Source organism: Pipistrellus kuhlii, unplaced genomic scaffold (assembly GCF_014108245.1).
Source record: "Pipistrellus kuhlii isolate mPipKuh1 unplaced genomic scaffold, mPipKuh1.p scaffold_m20_p_10, whole genome shotgun sequence".
In the NCBI taxonomy this organism is placed as follows: Eukaryota; Metazoa; Chordata; class Mammalia; order Chiroptera; family Vespertilionidae; genus Pipistrellus; species Pipistrellus kuhlii.
In genome coordinates, this window is record NW_023425405.1 from 25,141,525 (window position 1) to 25,161,367 (window position 19,843).

General features: G+C 37.9%; 1 protein-coding gene across 20 annotated transcripts in view; it reads right to left on the reverse strand.

The window, feature by feature from the left end:
* EZH2 (enhancer of zeste 2 polycomb repressive complex 2 subunit) overlaps positions 1-19,843 on the reverse strand; it is a 68,712-nt gene that overhangs the window by 26,638 nt on the left and 22,231 nt on the right. For 9 of the 20 annotated variants that reach the window (XR_004986506.2, XM_036429162.2, XM_036429170.2 and 6 more), the window contains exons 3-4: positions 11,084-11,262; positions 7,835-7,951 (exon numbers count right to left, since the gene is read on the reverse strand). Coding sequence is in view for 18 of the 20 variants with exons in the window: in XM_036429162.2 (XP_036285055.1) it covers positions 7,835-7,951; positions 11,084-11,262 (296 nt within the window). In the remaining 2 variants the exon portion in view is untranslated. Of the gene's footprint in view, positions 1-7,553; positions 7,649-7,834; positions 7,952-11,083; positions 11,263-11,352; positions 11,373-19,843 lie in introns of those variants that run through there. The other 11 variants (XM_036429172.2, XM_036429167.2, XM_036429164.2 and 8 more) reach the window with 4 other exon arrangements.

Consider the following 19,843-nt stretch of genomic DNA (forward strand, 5'->3'; position numbering starts at 1 on the left):
TTTTAATTTTTAGAGAGATAATTCTGATAAACTGAATGAACAGGCTGATAGGAGGTCATGGTAGCTATATAAAGTGGAGGCGCCTTAGGCTGGGATCATAATCAATAGGCCATTGAGACACAGTAATGGTCAGGAAATACAAAGGAAAAATTTTCCAATAAATACTTGATAACAAATTCAGGACAACTGCAGACTTCATAGCTTAGAAAGAGAAAAGGGAAATTGATAGAAACTATGCATGCCAGACTGGGAGCAGCCGGGTCGGGTGCGGCCGGGCCCGGAGCAGCAGCGGCCACTCCCGGAGCAGCCAGGTGGGGAGCGGCAGTGGCCAGACCCAGAGCAGCTGGTTGTGGAACGGACCAGAGCAACAGAGGCCAGGCCCGGAACAGCTCGCTCCTCGCCTGCCTCCGTCCCAAGGCTGCGTCTCAAACATGGCTGGAAACTTTTGGGGGAACTTGAGGGTCTGCTGAATCAAATGAGGAAGGCTTAGCTCTGGATGTGTTGAGTTAGTATAGCGCTGGGGTGTAGATCTGTGAGTGCCTTGTGAGAGGCCTGGATGAGGTTGGTTGATCTATTTGGAAATGTCTTTTGTGTGAAGTGTATACTTGGGCATGTGGAGGTATTATTGATTTGAGAAAATGCTAAGTAACTGATTTACTATCTGAAAAATTTAAAGTTCTGAAAGTTTAAGTCTCTTGCCAAAAAAGAGGTTTTAAAGCTAACACCTTAAATTTTAATGGAGAAAGGGTATGACAAGCCCTTCCCACCCAGAACAGGTAATCCAATTCCAACCAGCAGCTATGTTTAAACAATATGTCCATTTACACTTGAATGGCTACACCTTTTGATAGCCTAAGGGCAAGTTTACATGTAAACAAGTTTTCTCTCAATTCCCAGGGTAGAAAAAAAACAAGGTTTAAAATTATTAGATTTTAAAATTTATTCTTAGAAGTGTAAAAGTTTATTAATTTAAAAAAAACAACAACAAAAAAAGGAGATTGAAAAACCTGATGAACAATAATAGTGGTTCATTGTAGTAGAGTCAGCGATATGAGAGAGGAGTGGACTGACTGTTCTCAGGAAAAGGGAGGGAGGAAGAGACTGAACATAAACTGTGCACCTATGGATGAGAACAATGGGAGGGTAGGGAAGGGGTGGAGGGTGGGGTGGGAACCTGGTGGAAGGGGGAAGAAATGAGGAACCAGCAATTGAGGGGGGGAAGAGGATCACATTTGTAATAATCTGAACAATAAAGATTTATTAAAAAAAAAAGAAAAAGAAATGAGGAACCTTTGTAATAATATGAACAATAAAGATTAAAAAAAAAAAAAAAAACACCAAAAAGACTGATCCATGTAACCCAATTGAAATTAAATCAGTTTATAAACTGGAAAACAAAACTATGCATATGGGAGGTAAAATTAAAATTTTAATTTAAATGTGCTGATCTATTCAGATCAAGTTTGTGTACAACCAAGAGTCCAGTTTTCATTGCATCTCACTTGCACTAATCCCATTTAAACTAGGTGAGTTCATTTTTTAAGATGCAACCAAAAATTAAGTGACAATAGCTATTTTGTCTTCTCAATTATATCTACACAATCTTGTCCCCAAAATATACCCTAGCATAATAAAGATAGCCTATCTAATCTACTTTGGTCAGTATCCAGCAAAACCCATGTATGATCCATAAGTAATATATACTACAGACCCGATGCATGAAGATTCATGCAAGAATAGGCCTTCCTTCCCCTGGCTGCCGGCACCAGTTCCCCTTAGGCACCTAGGACCTGTGTCTTCCCTCTGGCCACTGCCTCCCACCTTCACTCCAGGGCTGGGAGCCACCTCCGGCCTTTGCTCCAGCCAGCCAGCGCCATCTTTGCCACGTTAATTTACATATTCCCTCTTTACTGGCTGTGTGTGTCACCGTTTTTTGCCATGAGGTGATGGTCAATTTGCATATTCCGTCTAGGATTAGAAACTTTAAATAGCATTCTTTTAGAATTTCAGTATATGAAAATATGAAACTTCCCTTATGCTCTTGTGATATGATTCTCAAACTAAATGTTTTTGAATCAAGTCTTAATCACACAAATTTATGCAATTGTAGAATATATGAAGTTTGCCTTTAACCTCCACTATAAAATCTTTTTAAGTTATTAAAAACACTGTAAACATAAGCAATTCTTTAAACTAGGCTCACCAACGACTTCCACCAACATTTTGTTGCCCTATTTTATATATCAAATAATAAAACTACACTATTTTATCTATCAAGTTAATAAAATTATATATTTTTATTGTACACAGGTCAAGAATGCACACTCAAAATTTCTCTTTTGTGCCATCTTCCTTTACCCTGCTTCTATCAAGAAATACAGTGGAACTTGTTATTGAACTTAATTCATACTGGAAGGCTATTCAAGAAGCGATTTGTTCAAGAAATAAATCTTTTCCCTCATTAGAAATCCTTTAAACTGAATTAATTCGTTCCAGACCCCCAAATGATTCTACTTTAACATTTCTTAAATACAGAACATATCTAATGTACTGTTTACTCTATACACAAACACTTTTCTTAAATTTATAGAACCATTCCCTAAACAAATCAGTTTCAGAACTCTTTCCAGGGGTATCTTTCAAGAAGTCAGCAAGCAACACCTTTGCTTATTATTCACATATCACTGCCTCTGAAACGCTGTCACTACAGCTAACTGGTTCTTGTTTATCCAAATCAACTACAGCTTTTCTACGATTCAATTGCCTGTGATCATTGTTTCTTTTATACCAACTTTAGCACTCTTAATGGCCTCTTCGTGTGTTTTTTTAATGTTTTTTTTTTTTTTTAATTGATTTCAGAGAGGAAGGGAGAGGGAGAGATAGAAACATCAATGATGAGAAAGAATCATTGATTGGCTGCCTGGCTGCCTCCCTCCTACATACCCATTCTGGAGATCAAGCTGAAAACCAGGCATATGCCCTGACCTGGAATTGAACTGCCACCTCCTGGTCATAGGTAAACGCTCAATCTCTGAGCCACGCCAGCCAGGCTATGTCTTTTTTATTTTTTTTTTTTTAATATGGTCTTATTGATTGGAACCAATATGGCAGCATAGGTAAAACACCTGTACTTTATACCTCCCACAACCACATCAAAACTATAACTAAAATACAGAACTATCATTCAGGATCACCTGAAATATGGCTGAATGGAATGGAAGTCCTACAACTAGAGAAGTAAAGAAGCACATAAAAACTGGTAGAAGAGGTGGAGGCACAGAACAGGTCCAACACCCACATGTGCCATTTTTTTAATCGGGAGAGATATCTCAGCTGCAGAGGCCCCCTATGAGGAGCAAGGGGTCCCAGCCCCACAGCAGACTCCCATCCCAGAGTTCCAGAGCTGGGAAGAGAAGTTCCCCATAACTTTAGGAGGTAAAAACCAGCTGGAGACTGGGGGCTGTCTGGCATTGAGGCAGAAACTTGGGGAGGGGGGCTTTCTCTCAAACAAGGGTGTGCACAGGGGTCATTGTTCCTGTGTTGAGACCTCCCTCCCCAATCACAGAGCTTGACTGGCAGCCATATCTGAGTTTCTACCAGCATGGCCCACACTGTTCACTCTGCCCTGGAGATTCCCCAGGACCCCGCCCATCCAATTTGCAGCCCTATTTGCAGTGGCTTTTCCATATGAATATGAATGGCCTGTCCTGGCTCAGGCTTCAGACTTTGCTAAAATATCTTAAATAAGCAATAGCTGGAGCCAGTGTGCCCCAAACCTCAATATAAAAGGTCCATGACCCGACACTAGCATCAGCCTGCTTTGCTTCACACCTTTCCTTGCCTGGGCACTTCCAAGCTCAATACAAGTAGCAGCCATCTGCAGATCTCTCTGTAGCTCCTGCCAGGTTGGCCCCAAGCAGTGGTTGATTTTGCACCTCCCAGGGAGGCCCCAGAGTCAGTGCACCCGGTGGACAATTTGAGACCATACCAGATTACAACTCTACACATCCAGACAACACACTCAAGGGCCAGATTCAGTGAGCACCAAAGCCCCACTGAAGCAAGTCCTGCTCCATAGGGGTGTTTCCTGCACAGCTGTTCTTCCACTATAGACACAACTGGTCCTCACAGCCAATTGGCCTGGAGGTAAATTCCTCCCAGTGATGCCAACAACAATCAAGGCTCAATTACAACAGGACTGTGCACACAGCCCACACAGGGGTGTACACATATGGAGGTAACTGGGGAGACTAAGCCACTGGGCTCTACAGGATACCTACTACAAAAGGTCACTCTACCAAGTCCAGGAGATTTAAAAGCTCTACCTAATACATAGAAACAAACACAGGGAAGCAGCCAAAATAAGGAGATAACGAAGCATGTCATTAATGAAAGAAATGGAAGCAGGCAAACTACTGAATGTAGAATTCAAAACCATGGCTATAAGGTTACTCAAGGATTTTAAGAAGAGCTTCAAGGGAATTAATGAGAACATTAAAGGACTTAGTAAGACTGTTAAGGATCTTAGGGAGAATTTCAAAGACATGAAAAAGGACCAGTCACAGCACAATTTACAATAGCTAGGATTTGGAAACAGCCTAGGTGCCCATCAGCAGATGATTAGATCCAAAAACTATGGTACATTTACACAATGGAATATTATGCAGCCATAAAAAAGAAAAATTCTCATCGTTTGCAGCAACCTGGATGGAATTGGAGAACATCATGCTGAGTGAAACAAGCCAGTCAATGAAAGAGAGACACCACATGACCTCACTTATTTATGGATGATAAAGAACATTATAAACTGAAGAACCAAAAGATAGATATAGAGACAGTAAAGCAACAAGCAGACTGTCAAATTACAGTGGGGAGGTTGGGGAGATCTGGGGGAGATAAGAGATCAACCGAAGGACTTGTATACATGCATATAAGTACACAAAACTCTGAGGAGGGAGAGTATGTATGGGGGGGGGGGGGCCCTTGGTACATGTACAAAAATAATAATTTAATAAAAAATATATATATTATTAAAAAGAAAAAAGAAAAAAAAAAGGACCAGTCAGAAATTAAGCATACACTAGCTAAAATAAAGAATTTACAGCCCTAGCTGGTTTGGTTCAGTGGACAGAGCATATCCTGCAGACTTAAGGGTCTGGGTTCAATTCCGGTTAAGAGCACATGCCCAAATTTCAGGTTCCATCCCCCGTAGGGAGAGTGCAGGAAACAGCCAATCAATGGTTCTCTCTCATCATTGATGTTTCTCTCTCTCTCCCTCTCTGAAATATATATATATATATATATATATATATATATATATATATATATATATATATATATATTTTTTTTTTTTTTTTTTTTTTTTTTTTTTTAAGAATTTACAGGGATTCAACATTAGGATTCTGAGAAATAAATCAACAACCTGAAATAAGAGGAGGCAAAAAATACCATCAGAAAAGCAAAAGGAACCCAAAAATATAAATATAGTGTAAGGAACCTCTGGAACTTAAAGCATACCAACATTTGCATTATGGGGGTGCCAGAAGAGAAAAAGCAAGAAACTGAAAACCTATTTGAAGAAATTATGACAGAACACTTCCCCTACCTGATGAAAGAAATAGACTTACAAGTTCAGGAAGTGCAGAGAATACTAAACAAGAGGAACCCAAAAAGGACTACACCAAGATATCAAAATTAAAATGCCAAGGGTTCAAGACAAAGAATCTTAAAAGCAGCAAAAGAAAAGCAGTTAGTTACCAACAAGGGAGTGTCCATATGACTGTCAGCTGATTTCTCAACAGAATCTTTGCAGGCCAGAAGGAAGTGGCAAGGAATACACAAAGTGATAAATAGCAAGGATTTACAACCAAGATTATTCTACCCAGCAAAGCTATCATTTAGAATTGAAGGTAAGATAAAGAGCTTCACAGATAAGAAAAAGCTAAAGAAGTTCATCAGCACCAAACCAGGACATGAAATGTTGAAGGGTCTTTTTTTCTTTTTTTTCTTTTTAATTTAGTAAATCTTTATTGTTCAGATTATTACAGTTGTTCCCCTTTTTCCCCCAAGGGTATTTTTTAAGGGAAAAGACAAGGAAGAACAACAAAAATATGAACAATAAAATGGCAAAATAAATACATGTCTATCAGTAATTGAATCTAAAAATCAAAATAAAGAAATCTGATGAACAGAATAAATTGATGAATAAAATAGAATGAGAGGCATGGAAACATGGAACAGGCTGACGAATCTAGCGGGAAGAGCATGGAATGAGAGGGGGCAGGTAGGAAGAGATTAACCAAGGATTTCATATGCATTACCTGTGAACACAGACAATAGGGGTGGGGTGGAAACTGGGTGGAGGAGAGCATTGGATGAGGGGGAAAGAGGGGCATCTATAAAATCTATACTAATAAAAGGGTAATATGCTAATGAGAATGAAGACCTTCTGGACATCCTTTCTGGATCAAGCCATGGTAGCAGGGCTGAGGCAGAGGTGGTTAGAGGTGATCAGGCCAGGAGGGGAGGGGCAGCTGGAGGTGATCAGGCAAGTAGGGGAGGGGGCCCAGTTGGGGGGTGAGCAAGCTGGTGGTTGGGGATAGTTGGGAGCAAGCAGGCCGATGAGGGCAGGAGGGCAAGGGGGGGGGGGGGTGAGTGGAGTTGGGGGCAAGCAGGCCTGCAGGCGAGTGGTTAGGAGCCAGCAGTCCCGGATTGCGAGAGGGATTTCCAACTGCTGGTTTAGGCCCAATGTGGGTCCCAGATTGAAGAGGGTGCAGGCCGGGCTGATGGACAATTCCTCCCCTCACCCCCCCACACGAATTTCATGCATCGGGGCCACTAGTTTAAACAATAAAGGTTTATTTTTTTTTTTTTTTTAAATTCTAAACGTGTGTCTGTGTGTGTGTGTGTGTGTGCGCGCGCGCGCACACACTTATTAATTTTGAGAGAAAGATGTAAGGATCTATGAGAGACAAACATCAACCATTTGCCTCCTGCATACCCCCTACCTGGGCTTCAGCCCCACCCATGCATGTGCCCTGATCAGGATTGAATCAGTGACCTCCTGGTACATAGGTTGACACTCAACCATGAAGCCCCACAGGCCAGGCTCTCTCTGTTTTAAAATTGTGCTAATAGTACATTTCACCAGCAACAAAAAAATAACACACACAAACAAAAAATATTCACAGCACAATTTCCTGAGATGTTCACAATGTGAGGCTTTGTGGCCTGAGAGATGCTTTTTGTCATGCTCACGTATCAGCATGAAAGGCTTGTCAGGTAGAGAACCAACAAAACCAAGACATTTTTTAGTGAACAACTTGGTCAAGAACTGAATTGTTTAAGATGAGAGACATTCGGAAACTGAAGTTTGACTGTACTAGCATTTCATTACCAACAATATTAGACCAATGTAATATGTGGAAACTGATTGTGTTTTTTATAAGCTCCGAGAATATTCCATAGTGTATTTTATCATTTAATAACATACTGCCTAAAATTGTTTTTTTTAAGTAAGTTCTCAATTAACAAAACCTCACAGTCAGACTGACCTCTTCAAGCTAAGAACTATAGACTTCATCTTTGAACTGTTTTTAATCCCAGGTATTGTTTTTGCTTAACACTTTTCCTCTGAAGAAAATTTTAACTAGAAAGGAGCAGGAAAAGAGCAACATTGCAAAGTATCGGTTTTAAAACATCACTCTGAGTGCTGCCATTTTCATAACATTTTTTTTACTCATATTATCTTGACTCACCTTGATGAGAAAATCATCTATGCTATTTATTCAAAATAGTGATTATAAAATTAGCAGAAGATACATTATTTACATACCATGAAATTCTGCTGTAGAGGAGACCAAGAGTACATTATGGGTACTGAGGCAACGGAATTCAGAGTCTTTAATGGGATGACTTGTGTTGGAAAATCAAAGCCACTGGTCACTGAACACTGGAATAGAAAAAAATGAACTGATAAGAATAAGGCAACCTGAAGCTATAGCAATCATATTATAAAGGGATGCTACCATTTTACATAATTTTAAAAGGAAATTTTAAATTTTTTAAGTTACTGTCTTTACCTAAGACAGTAAAGTTCATAAAAACCAAAAAGGATTCTCTTTCTCTTTTACTTAAGGTGGAGGGGGAAAAGCTTCACATTTTACAAATTTTTAAAACCCTCTGCCCCTTCCAATACTTACCAATCAAAAATTGTATTTATATTAGTTTTCTATTAACTGCTCAAAATTTCTTCCACGCCTCAACCACATGGAATAATAATATAGATACCAAATATGCCACTTAAATCTTATAAGAATATAGAAACCTGTTAACCTCTTTATCTTTATCTTTCCTTTTAAAAAGCACAGCTGTCATTTGCTAAATTATCAGGTGATACACAAATATTAAAGGGTACTAGATCTGAGTTTCAATCACAAATAGATTCATATCAACTCTGTAAAGTATAATCTCTAAACTATAATAATAATAGCTATGTTATTAACTTTGTATGTGCTAGGCCTTATATTACACACATTACATGTCTGATCATATTTAGTCCTCATTACAATATTGTAAGATGGGGACTGTCCTTAATCTTCATTTTACAGGTGAGAAAAGGAGGGTAAAGAAAGGATGAATAATTTGCTCAAAGTCACACAGATAGGGCTAGAATTTAAACCCAGAAAGTATGACTCTGGAGCCCCTGAACATATTGCCATGATATCAAATATCTATAATAGTTAAGTACCAATATTCCCTGAAATTGGCATTTCATCCAATCCACGATGACATCAATTTTAGTATCTTCTGTATCACTAAGAAAATGTTCCAGATAAACTATAACATAATGCTTTCTTTTCACAGCATTTCTAAAGTGCATGATGATTTCAGATGTTAAAAAGTTTACATCTTTGATTCCATGAAATGTGATAATAATCTGTGCCCAACCACAGCACTTTCCATCCTAAGAAATCAAACTTTTCTTATACCTTTACCCAATTACCAGGTCTCCAGAGCCTTCTCAAAAATACTCTGGACACACATTCATATTCTATAATCAATAAAAAATAAGAGCATGCCTTAGTGCAGTGGTCGGCAAACTCATTAGTCAACAGATCCAAATATCAATAGTACAACAATTTGAATTTCTTTTGAGAGCAGAAAACCGACTTCGAGCATGGAGCACAAAGTTTCAATCACACTGTTTGTGGGTGCTCGCACATGGTATTTTGTGGAAGAGCCACACTAAAGGGGTCGAAGAGCCATATGTGGCTCGCGAGCTGCAGTTTGCCAACCACTGCCTTAGTGGATAGTATCAGCCTAGAACTGAAAGGTCCTGGGAGGAACTATGACAGTGATTAAATCCATGAATTTGCTTTCCAAAAGGGCAAAGATAAAGATAATAATACTAGAAAGCTCACAGCTCAAATAAAGTATGAACAGTTTACTAGTACGACAAAACCCACAATCTTTCCCATTCCACTCTTTAGTCTCTGATACAATTCTTCATCCATCTGTCCAATAATCCAATAATAACAGTAGTCAACATTTATTGAGCATGTACTATGTTGCAGGCACTGTGCTAAGTGCTTTATAGACATTATCTTAACCATTTTCATCTCGGCCTTTACCTTCACAAGTTCACAAATGAGGACACTGAGGTTCAGAGACATTAAGTAACTGGCTTAATCAGAAAGGCAGTAAGTTAACAAGCTAAAATGAAAGATTCCAGCACCCAAGAGCTTCATCACTGTTACAGCGTGCAGTGGGTGCTGCACTGCCTATCCTACCCAGCACTCTCCTCTTATTCCTGTCACTGCCAAGTCTCCCTTCCTTCCTAAGTAGGACTACTTAACCCAGTAACTTTGGGGCAAGTATTATACACTGTCCAGTGAATTTAAGTACAGAATAATCTTCATTTCTTGCAAAACAATTACAGTTTTTTATTTTTATTCTACACTTGGCAGGGGTAATTGTGACTTTAATTCCGAAGATTAGCACCCTGAAAGCCTGGCAGGTAGGGGTGGGGAGGAAGAATGGAGAGGTATTACAGGGGAGTGGTTGCCTCTCAAGGCCACACTTAAGGTAAGACAGACGAATATTCTATTCAACTACTAAGTGGGAGGGACATTCGTTGGCTCTGCTTCATCTATTTATTCTGGCCATGTAGAAAATGCTCTGGGTCTACTGAACGAGGTCAGCTAAGTTTTCCCATGAACAGAAAGAACTGACAAAAGCACAGAAATAAGACAGCAGAGGCTAAGTACTCAGTACTATCTCCACATATATCATACTCCCATGAGCCATCATCTCAATACAATACAAGTCATAAGAGAGTTGCAGAGCTCTCTGAAGGCAGAGAGGGGAGGCAGAGTGTGGCTTCACCTCTCTGTCTCACATTGATACTCAGCACAGTGTCTCCAAAAAGAGTAAGCACTCAAAAAATGTTTCTGGAATGCACTTGCTGATTCTCCCTAATAGAGATTTTAACTTCAAATTTCTCTTTAAAGATAAGAGAGCATCTGTTTAGAAAACTAAAGATCTATACCACCTCATTATCTACGTAGTTATCTCCAGAAACCTATCCTATTCTTTAACTATCAACCTTAACTAATAACCATATTCCTTTCATTTATGAAATAATATTCAAATGCAAAAGCATTTGTTAGTTAAAAAACAAGTTTGGGAATTCTTATTTATTGACTTATAAAAAAATTACTCAAAAATCCCACTTACTTATCAGTAACTATTTTTCTTTGAAAATGTATCATCCTTGACAGCTATATATTTAAGCCTCCTATCACAAAAGGATTTAGACTTCATGAATCTCCACAGCATTTTACCTGATCAAGAGTCACGTGTCCTAGACTCAGGAGCTCACTAGGAGACCACCTTTGTCAACAAATTGAATTCTCTAATTCTAGTTCCAACTTGAGAATCACACAAGGAAGTTTATCAAAAATGATTCATCATCAATGATAAAGGAAGAGGAAAATACATTAATTATCAAGGATGCTACATTTTCAGAGAAACACAGCTTACTGGTAAGTAACCAGGTTCCTCTGAGGATGGATAGACTTACATCAACCAGCTGGTACAATAGGCGACTGTGTGGCTGGACCACTGGGAGCTGGAGAGGGAAGTCAAGCCAAAAATAGGAGTTGTAGGAGTACACAACCAAACTGAGACTCTTGGCAGAAGGCTGGTTCCAAGTAAAAACTGTGTTATGGAAAATCGTAGAGGGAAGAGCAGGTGAATGGCCTGCAGGGAAGGGAAAGAAATTAACACACCCTACTATGTGCCAAGCACTGTGCTAGAAACTTTACCAAAGTTAACTTCTTTAAAACTCACCACTACCCTATGACGTAGATGACTCCCCATCTTACAGTGAGACATCCCAAAGCACATAGCCATCCAGTCTCTGAACAATCTTTAACATCAGAAGGGTTAAGTTCGACTTCCGTGTAAAAGGGGAAGAAATACAATCATCAGTTAGCCAAGTTAAAAGTATTCTTGGATACTGGTTGGTCCATTTGATTCATGCAGGTTATACAATGAACTGTTGATATTCTCTAATATATTTTTAGCTTTTCCAAGTAAATAATAGGAATCACCTCTCATCTAAGGTGTAGGAAAGAACAGGTCAGGAGGAAGCATCAGGAAGCATGGTTTCTGAAACTACCTATTTTCTTCACAATCAGAGTGAAGATAACACACCCACATGTGAAATTCGCTAGTCCTTGTGGTGAAATGCAAGTGTATGGAACTTAATTTCAGACTGCTTTACATGAAAGGATTGCTGAAGGAAAAACTATAATGAGGTAAATATCAAGCTTGGATAAAGTTAAGAGAGGCTCGATAGTAAATGACTCATAACCAGGTTAGCAGGGTGACTAGGAGAAGATGAATCATGCAGATGACTGGCTCTAGCAGGAGAGTGTCAGAAATAAAAATGCAAAGTAAAAATCCTGATCGACACAGATCCATTTAATATAAACAACTAATTAAAAGCTGTTGGAGTTAAGGGAATTAAGGAGTGTTTCACTCCAGCCTGTAAATTATTTCTATTTTGTTATTAAATATTTATATTGCAGAGTCATCTGGCTGGGGAGACAATCTCTACCCTGCAGCATAAGACTCTTGCCCCCAAGTTCACATAAGCATGATAGATGTCCTGTAAGTGTCAGTTCTTACACTTCTGGGGGATGATAGGGGAAGCCATATGTAGCATTTAACATAGAACACATACATTTGGAATACAAACTTGGGAAGTTTAGACACTTAAAGCTCTTCTCTGCATTCTAACTTCAGACACCTGATCCTGAATGAAAGAGTTCATAAATATATACACCTAGTGAATATATTAACTGTTGAAACCCAATGGAGCCCAATCTGGTTTGGCTCAATGGATACAGCATCAGCCTATGGACTAAGGGATCCCAGGTTCTATTCCAGGCAAGGGCACATGCATGGGTTGTGGGCTCAATTCCCGGTAGGGGTAATGCAGGAGGCAGCCAATCAATGATTCTCTCTCATCATGGATGTTTCTATCTCTCTCCTTCTCCCTTCCACTCTAAAATCAATAAATTAAAAAACAAACAAACAAAAAAACAACAACAACAATGGAATCTGGGTCTCAAGGGAGGGTATTGGGGTAAATCACCTCCTCATAATCGGCAGTTTTGTAAAAATACTGGAGATCAGAAACAGAATAATCACAGGATGTAAGTTGATAAAACTACAACACTACTCAACAAAAAAACATGAAACAAGTAACAGAGCCATGTTTATCCATTACATGCAAACTCAAGTACCTAACCCAATAACAGTCCTGTGAGTAGAAAATAAGACCATTTCCCTCATGGAAAAACAAACAAGAAATCCACAAAAACTAAGAAAAAGTACAAAAAGTATTATACAAGTTCTTGGTTTTTATAAGCTGTGGCAACACAATAACCTATGAAGTCTTACTTCCATGTGTGAGCATGGATGGGGTTGAACACTATAGAGCAATGGAGGCCCCAGTTAAAGAGAAGCAAAATTGTCAGCCAGCCAGAATCCCATGGGAAAAAGCACCAAGTCCTTACTCAAGTGGTAAACCTGCTCATGTGACCACCAACCAGGATGCAATTTGTAAAACAGATTTATAACTGCTCTATAATCACTCACTGGTTATCCAGTAAATACTGTTGAAATAACTATAAAGCTAAATAGAAAAAAATTTTTAAATCAAATCCCCACTCACTATGCCAAAGGAAATTCCTGATGGATTAAATGATAATAAAATATAAAATGAAAACAAAACTAAAAATAAAGATAGGCAATTTATAATTTTGAAGTGGAAAAAAGATGTTCTGAGCCTTTAAGAAAGAAAGAAATCAAAAGCCGGGACTGGTTTGGCTCAGTGGATAGAGCGTCAGCCTGCGGACTGAAAGGTCTCGGGTTCGATTCCGGTCAAGGGCATGTACCTTGGTTGCGGGCACATCCCCATTAGGGGGTGTGCAAGAGGCAGCTGATCGATGATTCTCTCTCATCAATGTTTCTAACTCTCTGTCCCTCTCAATTCCTCTCTGTGTAAAATCAATAAAATATATTAAAAAAGAAAGAAAGAAAGAAATCAAAAGAAGAAATTCTAATTTAACTACATAAACATTTAAAAACTTCTGCATAACCAAATTATACTAGAGATAACATCAAAACACGGGGAGGGGAGGACTACAAAACAGATGATTAAACACTAATATATAAGAAGTCCTTAAAATCTTAAGAAGAAAAAAACCCAACCTAATTTCAAAAGATCCAAGACCATAATACTGTAGACCAATTCATAAAAAAAAAATATATAAACAGATACTCAACCACACTGAAGAATCAAATAAAGGCAAAGGAACAAATTGTAATAACTCTTTAACTATCACACTGACAAATATTTAAAAGATGATAACATTTGATGTTGGGAATATAAACAGACACTTCCATAAATGGCTTATAAGAATGTAAAGGTGAAACCTTTGGGGGGCAATTTGGTAATCTCTATTAAAATTTTAAATATGCATATTCTCTTGACCTACGTATTCTATTTCTAGGAACTTTTCCTACAAAATTAATCAAAAGATCTAAAGATGCATATGAAGGATATTCACTGAAACACTACAAAAGTAAAATATAAAAACTAAATGCCCATCAATTAAGAATAGGGCAATTGGGGGAAGAGAGTGCAATGGTAAGATATGTACACATATAATACCTTAATTAAAAAAAATGAAAAGAAAAAAAAAAAGTGAAACTCACAAGAACATTGTAACTATGGAAACCACTACCTTGTTTTACTCTGACTATAAAATAAAGGCTCAGCTTGCAGTCTGGATCTCTATCTCTGTGGCCTTAGCCAGGCATAGGAGATCCACCGAGACCCAGCTTTAAAAAAAATAAATAAATAAATAAAAAAGATTAGGGCAATTAATTATAGTTTATCCATAGTATCCAACACTAGGCATCTTAAGAGACTGGAGACTGAACAGGTGCTGTAAAGTAATGGCCCCAAGTGACAGGCACATTTTATCTGGGAGTAACTTTTCAAAATAAAATATGTATTATCATTATTACTAACATGTTATCAGATACAGAACTCAAAGAACATAAGTCACAGGGATTGGACTACAGGGACTTTGCCTTATTTGACATATTTGTATTAAATGAATTTTTACAATTATCATTTTGCAATGACCTTTTAATTGGAAAGATGAAAAACAAGAATTTAATTGACCCAACAGATAGTCAAAATAGCTGGTATAAAACTGCCATACCAGTTACCAAGGTAGTTCATGAAATCTGCCAAGCCTCCTAAAATGGTACAAGTGTTATTCTTTTATAAAATCTAGTAAGAGAAAACAATTCTAAGTAGTGAATTTACTACATTATCAAGCTAAATTGTGACAGATTTCTAGGTCTAATAAAAGTTTCTTATTTCTTCAGAGCAATAACCATTTTTAACACTATAGAATTAAACAATCATTTCTTTTATTTTTGGTTTGTTCTGTTTGCCTTTAAAATACCTTACAAGCCCTAACCAGTTTGTTTCTCTCTCTATCCTTTTCCTTTCCTCTCTGAAATCAATAAAAATATATTTTTTTAAATACCTAACAAAATTTCATTTTGCATTTTAGAAAAAGACAATCTTTGTAACAGTCAATTTACCAGTAATTTTTAAACACAAATTATATATATACAAATTCTAAGAGAAAAACAACAAATTAAGTGCAACTTATGCTTGTGTATTAGTTGCACAAAATAAACCAGCCATTTTTAAGAGTCCACTCTTTAAACTTAAGATATCTAATCTTGCCGAAACTGGTTTGGCTCAGTGGATAGAGCATTGGCCTGTGGACTGAAAGGTCCCAGGTTCGATTCCAGTCAAGGGCATATATACCTTGTTTGCGGGCACATCCCCAGTAAGGGGTGTGCAGGAGGCAGCTGATCAATGATTCTCTCTCATCGATGTTTCTAACTTTCTATCCCTCTCTCTGTCTCTCTGTAAAAAATAAATTATTTTTTTAAAAAGATATCTAATCTTAAATTTAAAATATAAACTCAAACATTATAAGTGACCTTTCTTTTTTGTTAAAAGACCCTTTGGAAAAGCATAAAATGCTTTTAATACATTAGTTTCCTTTCAAAAGGAACCTCCTTAATTTAAGAATGCTCCAGCTATTTCAGCCACAAGAAAGCCAGAAGGCTGCATGACTCTAAAAGCTACATGGAAGGATCGGCAGAATTAACAAGAAAATTCTTCAAATAAATACCAGCAAATGGCAAGAGAAGCAAACAGTAACAGAAAGCAACCTAGAAACCAGTTCTTTTAGAAACCAGGAAAGGACGGCTATGTTTGGACTGAAAGTCCAAGCAGATACTTGGGAGAGCCATCCGTTTATTTATTTATTTTTTAATATATTTTGATTTTTTTTACAGAGAGGAAGAGAGAAGGATAGAGAATTAGAAATATCGATGAGAGGGAAACATCGACCAGCTGCCTCCTGCACATCCCCCACCAGGGATGTGCCCGAAACCAATGTATATGCCCTTGGCCAGAATCAAACCTGGGACCTTTCAGTCCACAGACCAATGCTCTATCCACTGAGCCAAACCTGTTTCAACCGTTTATTTCTAAGACATAAGAAAAGCAACCTCACTCCTTCCCATATCTGCTCAAAGGATTCAGGAGACTCTAGACCTATTGGTCCCGTAATCCTGCAAGTTACAAAGGAAAGAAAGCATGTTAGTGTGTTGAAAGATAAGACTGTATTTAAGTATTATACATTGTGTACACTAACATATTATTTTTTTCTTTGTAAATAGCAACTAAATTTATAATTAACCTAGGATAGTGCATTACCAAATTAATAAATAATGCCATCAGCTCTGACCAACACAAATAGTTTCAGGTTCGATACCCAGTCAAGGACACATACCTGGGTTGCAGGTTTGATCCCTGGCCCTGGTGGGGGCTGTGCAGGAGACAACTGATCACTGTGTCTCTAACACTAATGTCTCTCTGTCTCTCTCCCTACCATCCCTCCCTTCTACTCTCTCTTTAAAAAAAAAAAAAAAAAGGAAAATACCCTAAGGTGATCACAGTTCCTTTCCTGGTCAGAGCACATGCCTGGTTTCCAGACCAGATTCCCAATGGTAAGGCAGCCAATCAATGATTCTCTCTCATTGATGTTTCTCTCTCCCTCTCTCTGTCTCTCTCTGTCTCTCTGTCTCTGTCTCTCTCTCCTCCCCTCCTCCTCCCTTCTTCTCTGAAATCAACGAAAATATATTCTTTAAATCATTTCAGATATCACTAGGAAAAGCAAACCTGTATGTATTGAAAAGTAAAGACATTTTATTCTTCACGAGCATGAGGACTAGGAAGCCTTTCTGGTGCTGCTTGTATATCAAGCATTTTGAAGAAGCCCTATGTTTCAACATACATAAAAACTCTCACTCTTCATTAACAAGACACAGAATCCTCCTAGAATATATAAAAATGCATATTGGCAGGATTTTTAAAATTACAAAACCATTCATACCACTTGCCCAGAAGATAGACATCATCTGAGCAAGCATCTTTCAGTCATAATCTGTATAGTTAAAAGCTTTATATAAAGAACCAATGAAGGGGATTGTGGTTTTAAGCAAGAAATGGACAAAAAGAAATGCTCTAGTAAGAACTACAAGAGTAATTCTTAAGCCAGCTTCTTCATGAAAACTAGAAAAACAGACACACTGAAGAATATAACTACCATAATAGAGACTTCAGGAGACAAAGGAGGAAAGTCACCTGGAAACAAACCAAAAAATTTTTTCTTCACCTTCAACAAAATTAAGACCAAATTGCAAACATGAAAGAACTTACATTTTCTATGCTATTTTTTCAATGAACAGCCACAGACATACTTTATGACACTAAAACATACATCCCTTGGCTTGTAGTAATGACATTTTTAAGGCCTTTAAAAAGATCAACCAGCCGAAAGCAGTTTGGCTCAGTGGATAGAGCATTGGTCTGTGGACTGAAAGGTCCCAGGTTTGATTCCGGTCAAGTGCATGTACATTGGTTGCGGGCACATCCTCAGTAGGGGGTGTGCAAAAGGCAGCTAGTCGATGTTTCTCTCTCATCGAGGTTTCTAGCTCTCTATCCTTCTCCCTTCCTCTGTATGAAAAATCAATAAAATATTTTTAAAAAATAAAAAGATCAACCAAAGAACAAAAGGAAATAAGTATAAAATACTTTTTGTCTTCAAGCAGTCAAAATACTTAATAGAAATACAAAAATAGACACATATCCTGTATTAAAACTCTACAGGTAACACCACTTAAGGTTCTGTAACCTCAACACCAAAAAACAGGTACCAAAAAGTATCTTCAAAGCACATCAAGAAAACAATATACTACAGATGGGTCTCTAGATTAAATTGCAGAGTTCCCTGAATTGAAGTCAGCATCTACAGCAGTCATTTCATTAGATCAGAAATTAAACTTGCCAGACTATTTTTTATAATAACCTCAATAAAATCAGTCACTTTACTAGTAAAACTGAGAGTATCTATAACAGTACAAAGAGAAGTAGAAGACACATAAAAAACTGTAAATTGTCATTGGATCATCATCATGCTGCAAAGAATTTAAACTGAAGACAGGATTACTAAGAATCAGCTTCATAAAGATGAGCAATTCATTAAAACAATGTTACAAAAGCTCTTTCAAAAGGTACTTGGATCAACACTGCAGTCCAAAAATCCCACCAAGCCTACTCCTTAAAAAGTCTGCAAAACAGGGTAAATCTTTTTTAACCTGTTTCTAACCTACTTCAGACTCCAACTTTTAGAGCATATAAGATAAATCATTATGTAGCTGGAAAGGCTCAAACTTAAATATATAGACATATTGGTTATATTCTCATCTAAAAAGGTGATTAAATTCTTTACAGCCCTTAAAATTTTATTTATTGTGATAACACCAAAAGGCTTATCACAAACTATATAAAGCTTCAATTTCCAAAAGTCAGGGGTGATGGTTTGAAAGTGGGTGCGTATGGGAGGAGTAAAAGATACATCATTTAAAACAGATCAATTATCAAGAGCCGCTAGAACACCAACGCCTGGCCAGGCCAGAGTTCCATGCAACAGAAATTGAATTCCTGAGGCTGGGGTAAACTTCCCTTCTTTTCCCTTTCTTTTTTAATGGAAATTGTATTTCTCAATGGGCATTGGGTACTAAGTTTAGAAAAACATTTTTTTTTTTTAATGTTAGTTTCTTCTCACAATTTCTCACATAAACTCACAATACCTTTACATGCAATGTTGTTTATCTCCACTTTTTTTATTGATTTTTTTTTTTTTTTTTTTTTTACAGAGAGGAAGGGAGAGAGATAGAGCCAGAAACGTCGATGAGAGAGAAACATCGACCAGCCACCTCCTGCACACCCCCCACCGGGGATGTGCCCACAACCAACGTACATGCCCCGACCGGAATCGAACCTGGGACCCTTCAGTCCGAAGACCAACGCTCTACCACTGAGCCAAACCGGCTTCTGTTTATTTCCATTTTGATAAATTTAAAAGAAATCTTCAATTAGTAAATATTCACTTAAATATATTGTATTCATAAGTTTAACACCAAAAACTATATTATGAGCAACTGAAGTTATACGTAAATAATGGACTTTACTAATTTTTTAAAATGTTTTTATTGATTTTTAGAGAGAAGTGAGAAGAATAGAGAGATAAAAGCATTGATGAGAGAAACATCAATTGGCTGTCTTCTACACACCCCTTACTGGGGATCCAGCCCAGAATATGGGCATGTATACTGGACTGGGAATTGAACCCTGACCTCCTGGTTCACAGGTTGATGAACCACACTGGCCAGATTTTGTCAATTTTTTAAGTGTCTGAGCAGCCGAAACCTGTTTGGCTCAATTGATAGAGCGTCGGTTTGGGGACTGAAGAGTCCCGGGTTCGATTCCGGTCAAGGGCATGTACCTTGGTTGTGGGCATATCCCCAGTAGGGGGTGTGCAAGAGGCAGCTGATCGATGACTCTCATCGATGTTTCTAACTCTCTATCTCTCTCCCTTCCTCTCTGTACAAAATCAATAAAATATATTTAAAAAATAAAAATAAAAATAAATAAAGTGTCTGAGCAAAGTGTACTCTTCTGGGGCCACATCAGAACATTAGAGCAAGCAAACAGACTTAGCTCTTCTAAGGCTGTTTCCTCATCTGGGAAGAAAGAAGGAATAATACAACCATCATGAAGATTAAATGAAATAACATGTGCACAGTACCTTGTATAGTACCA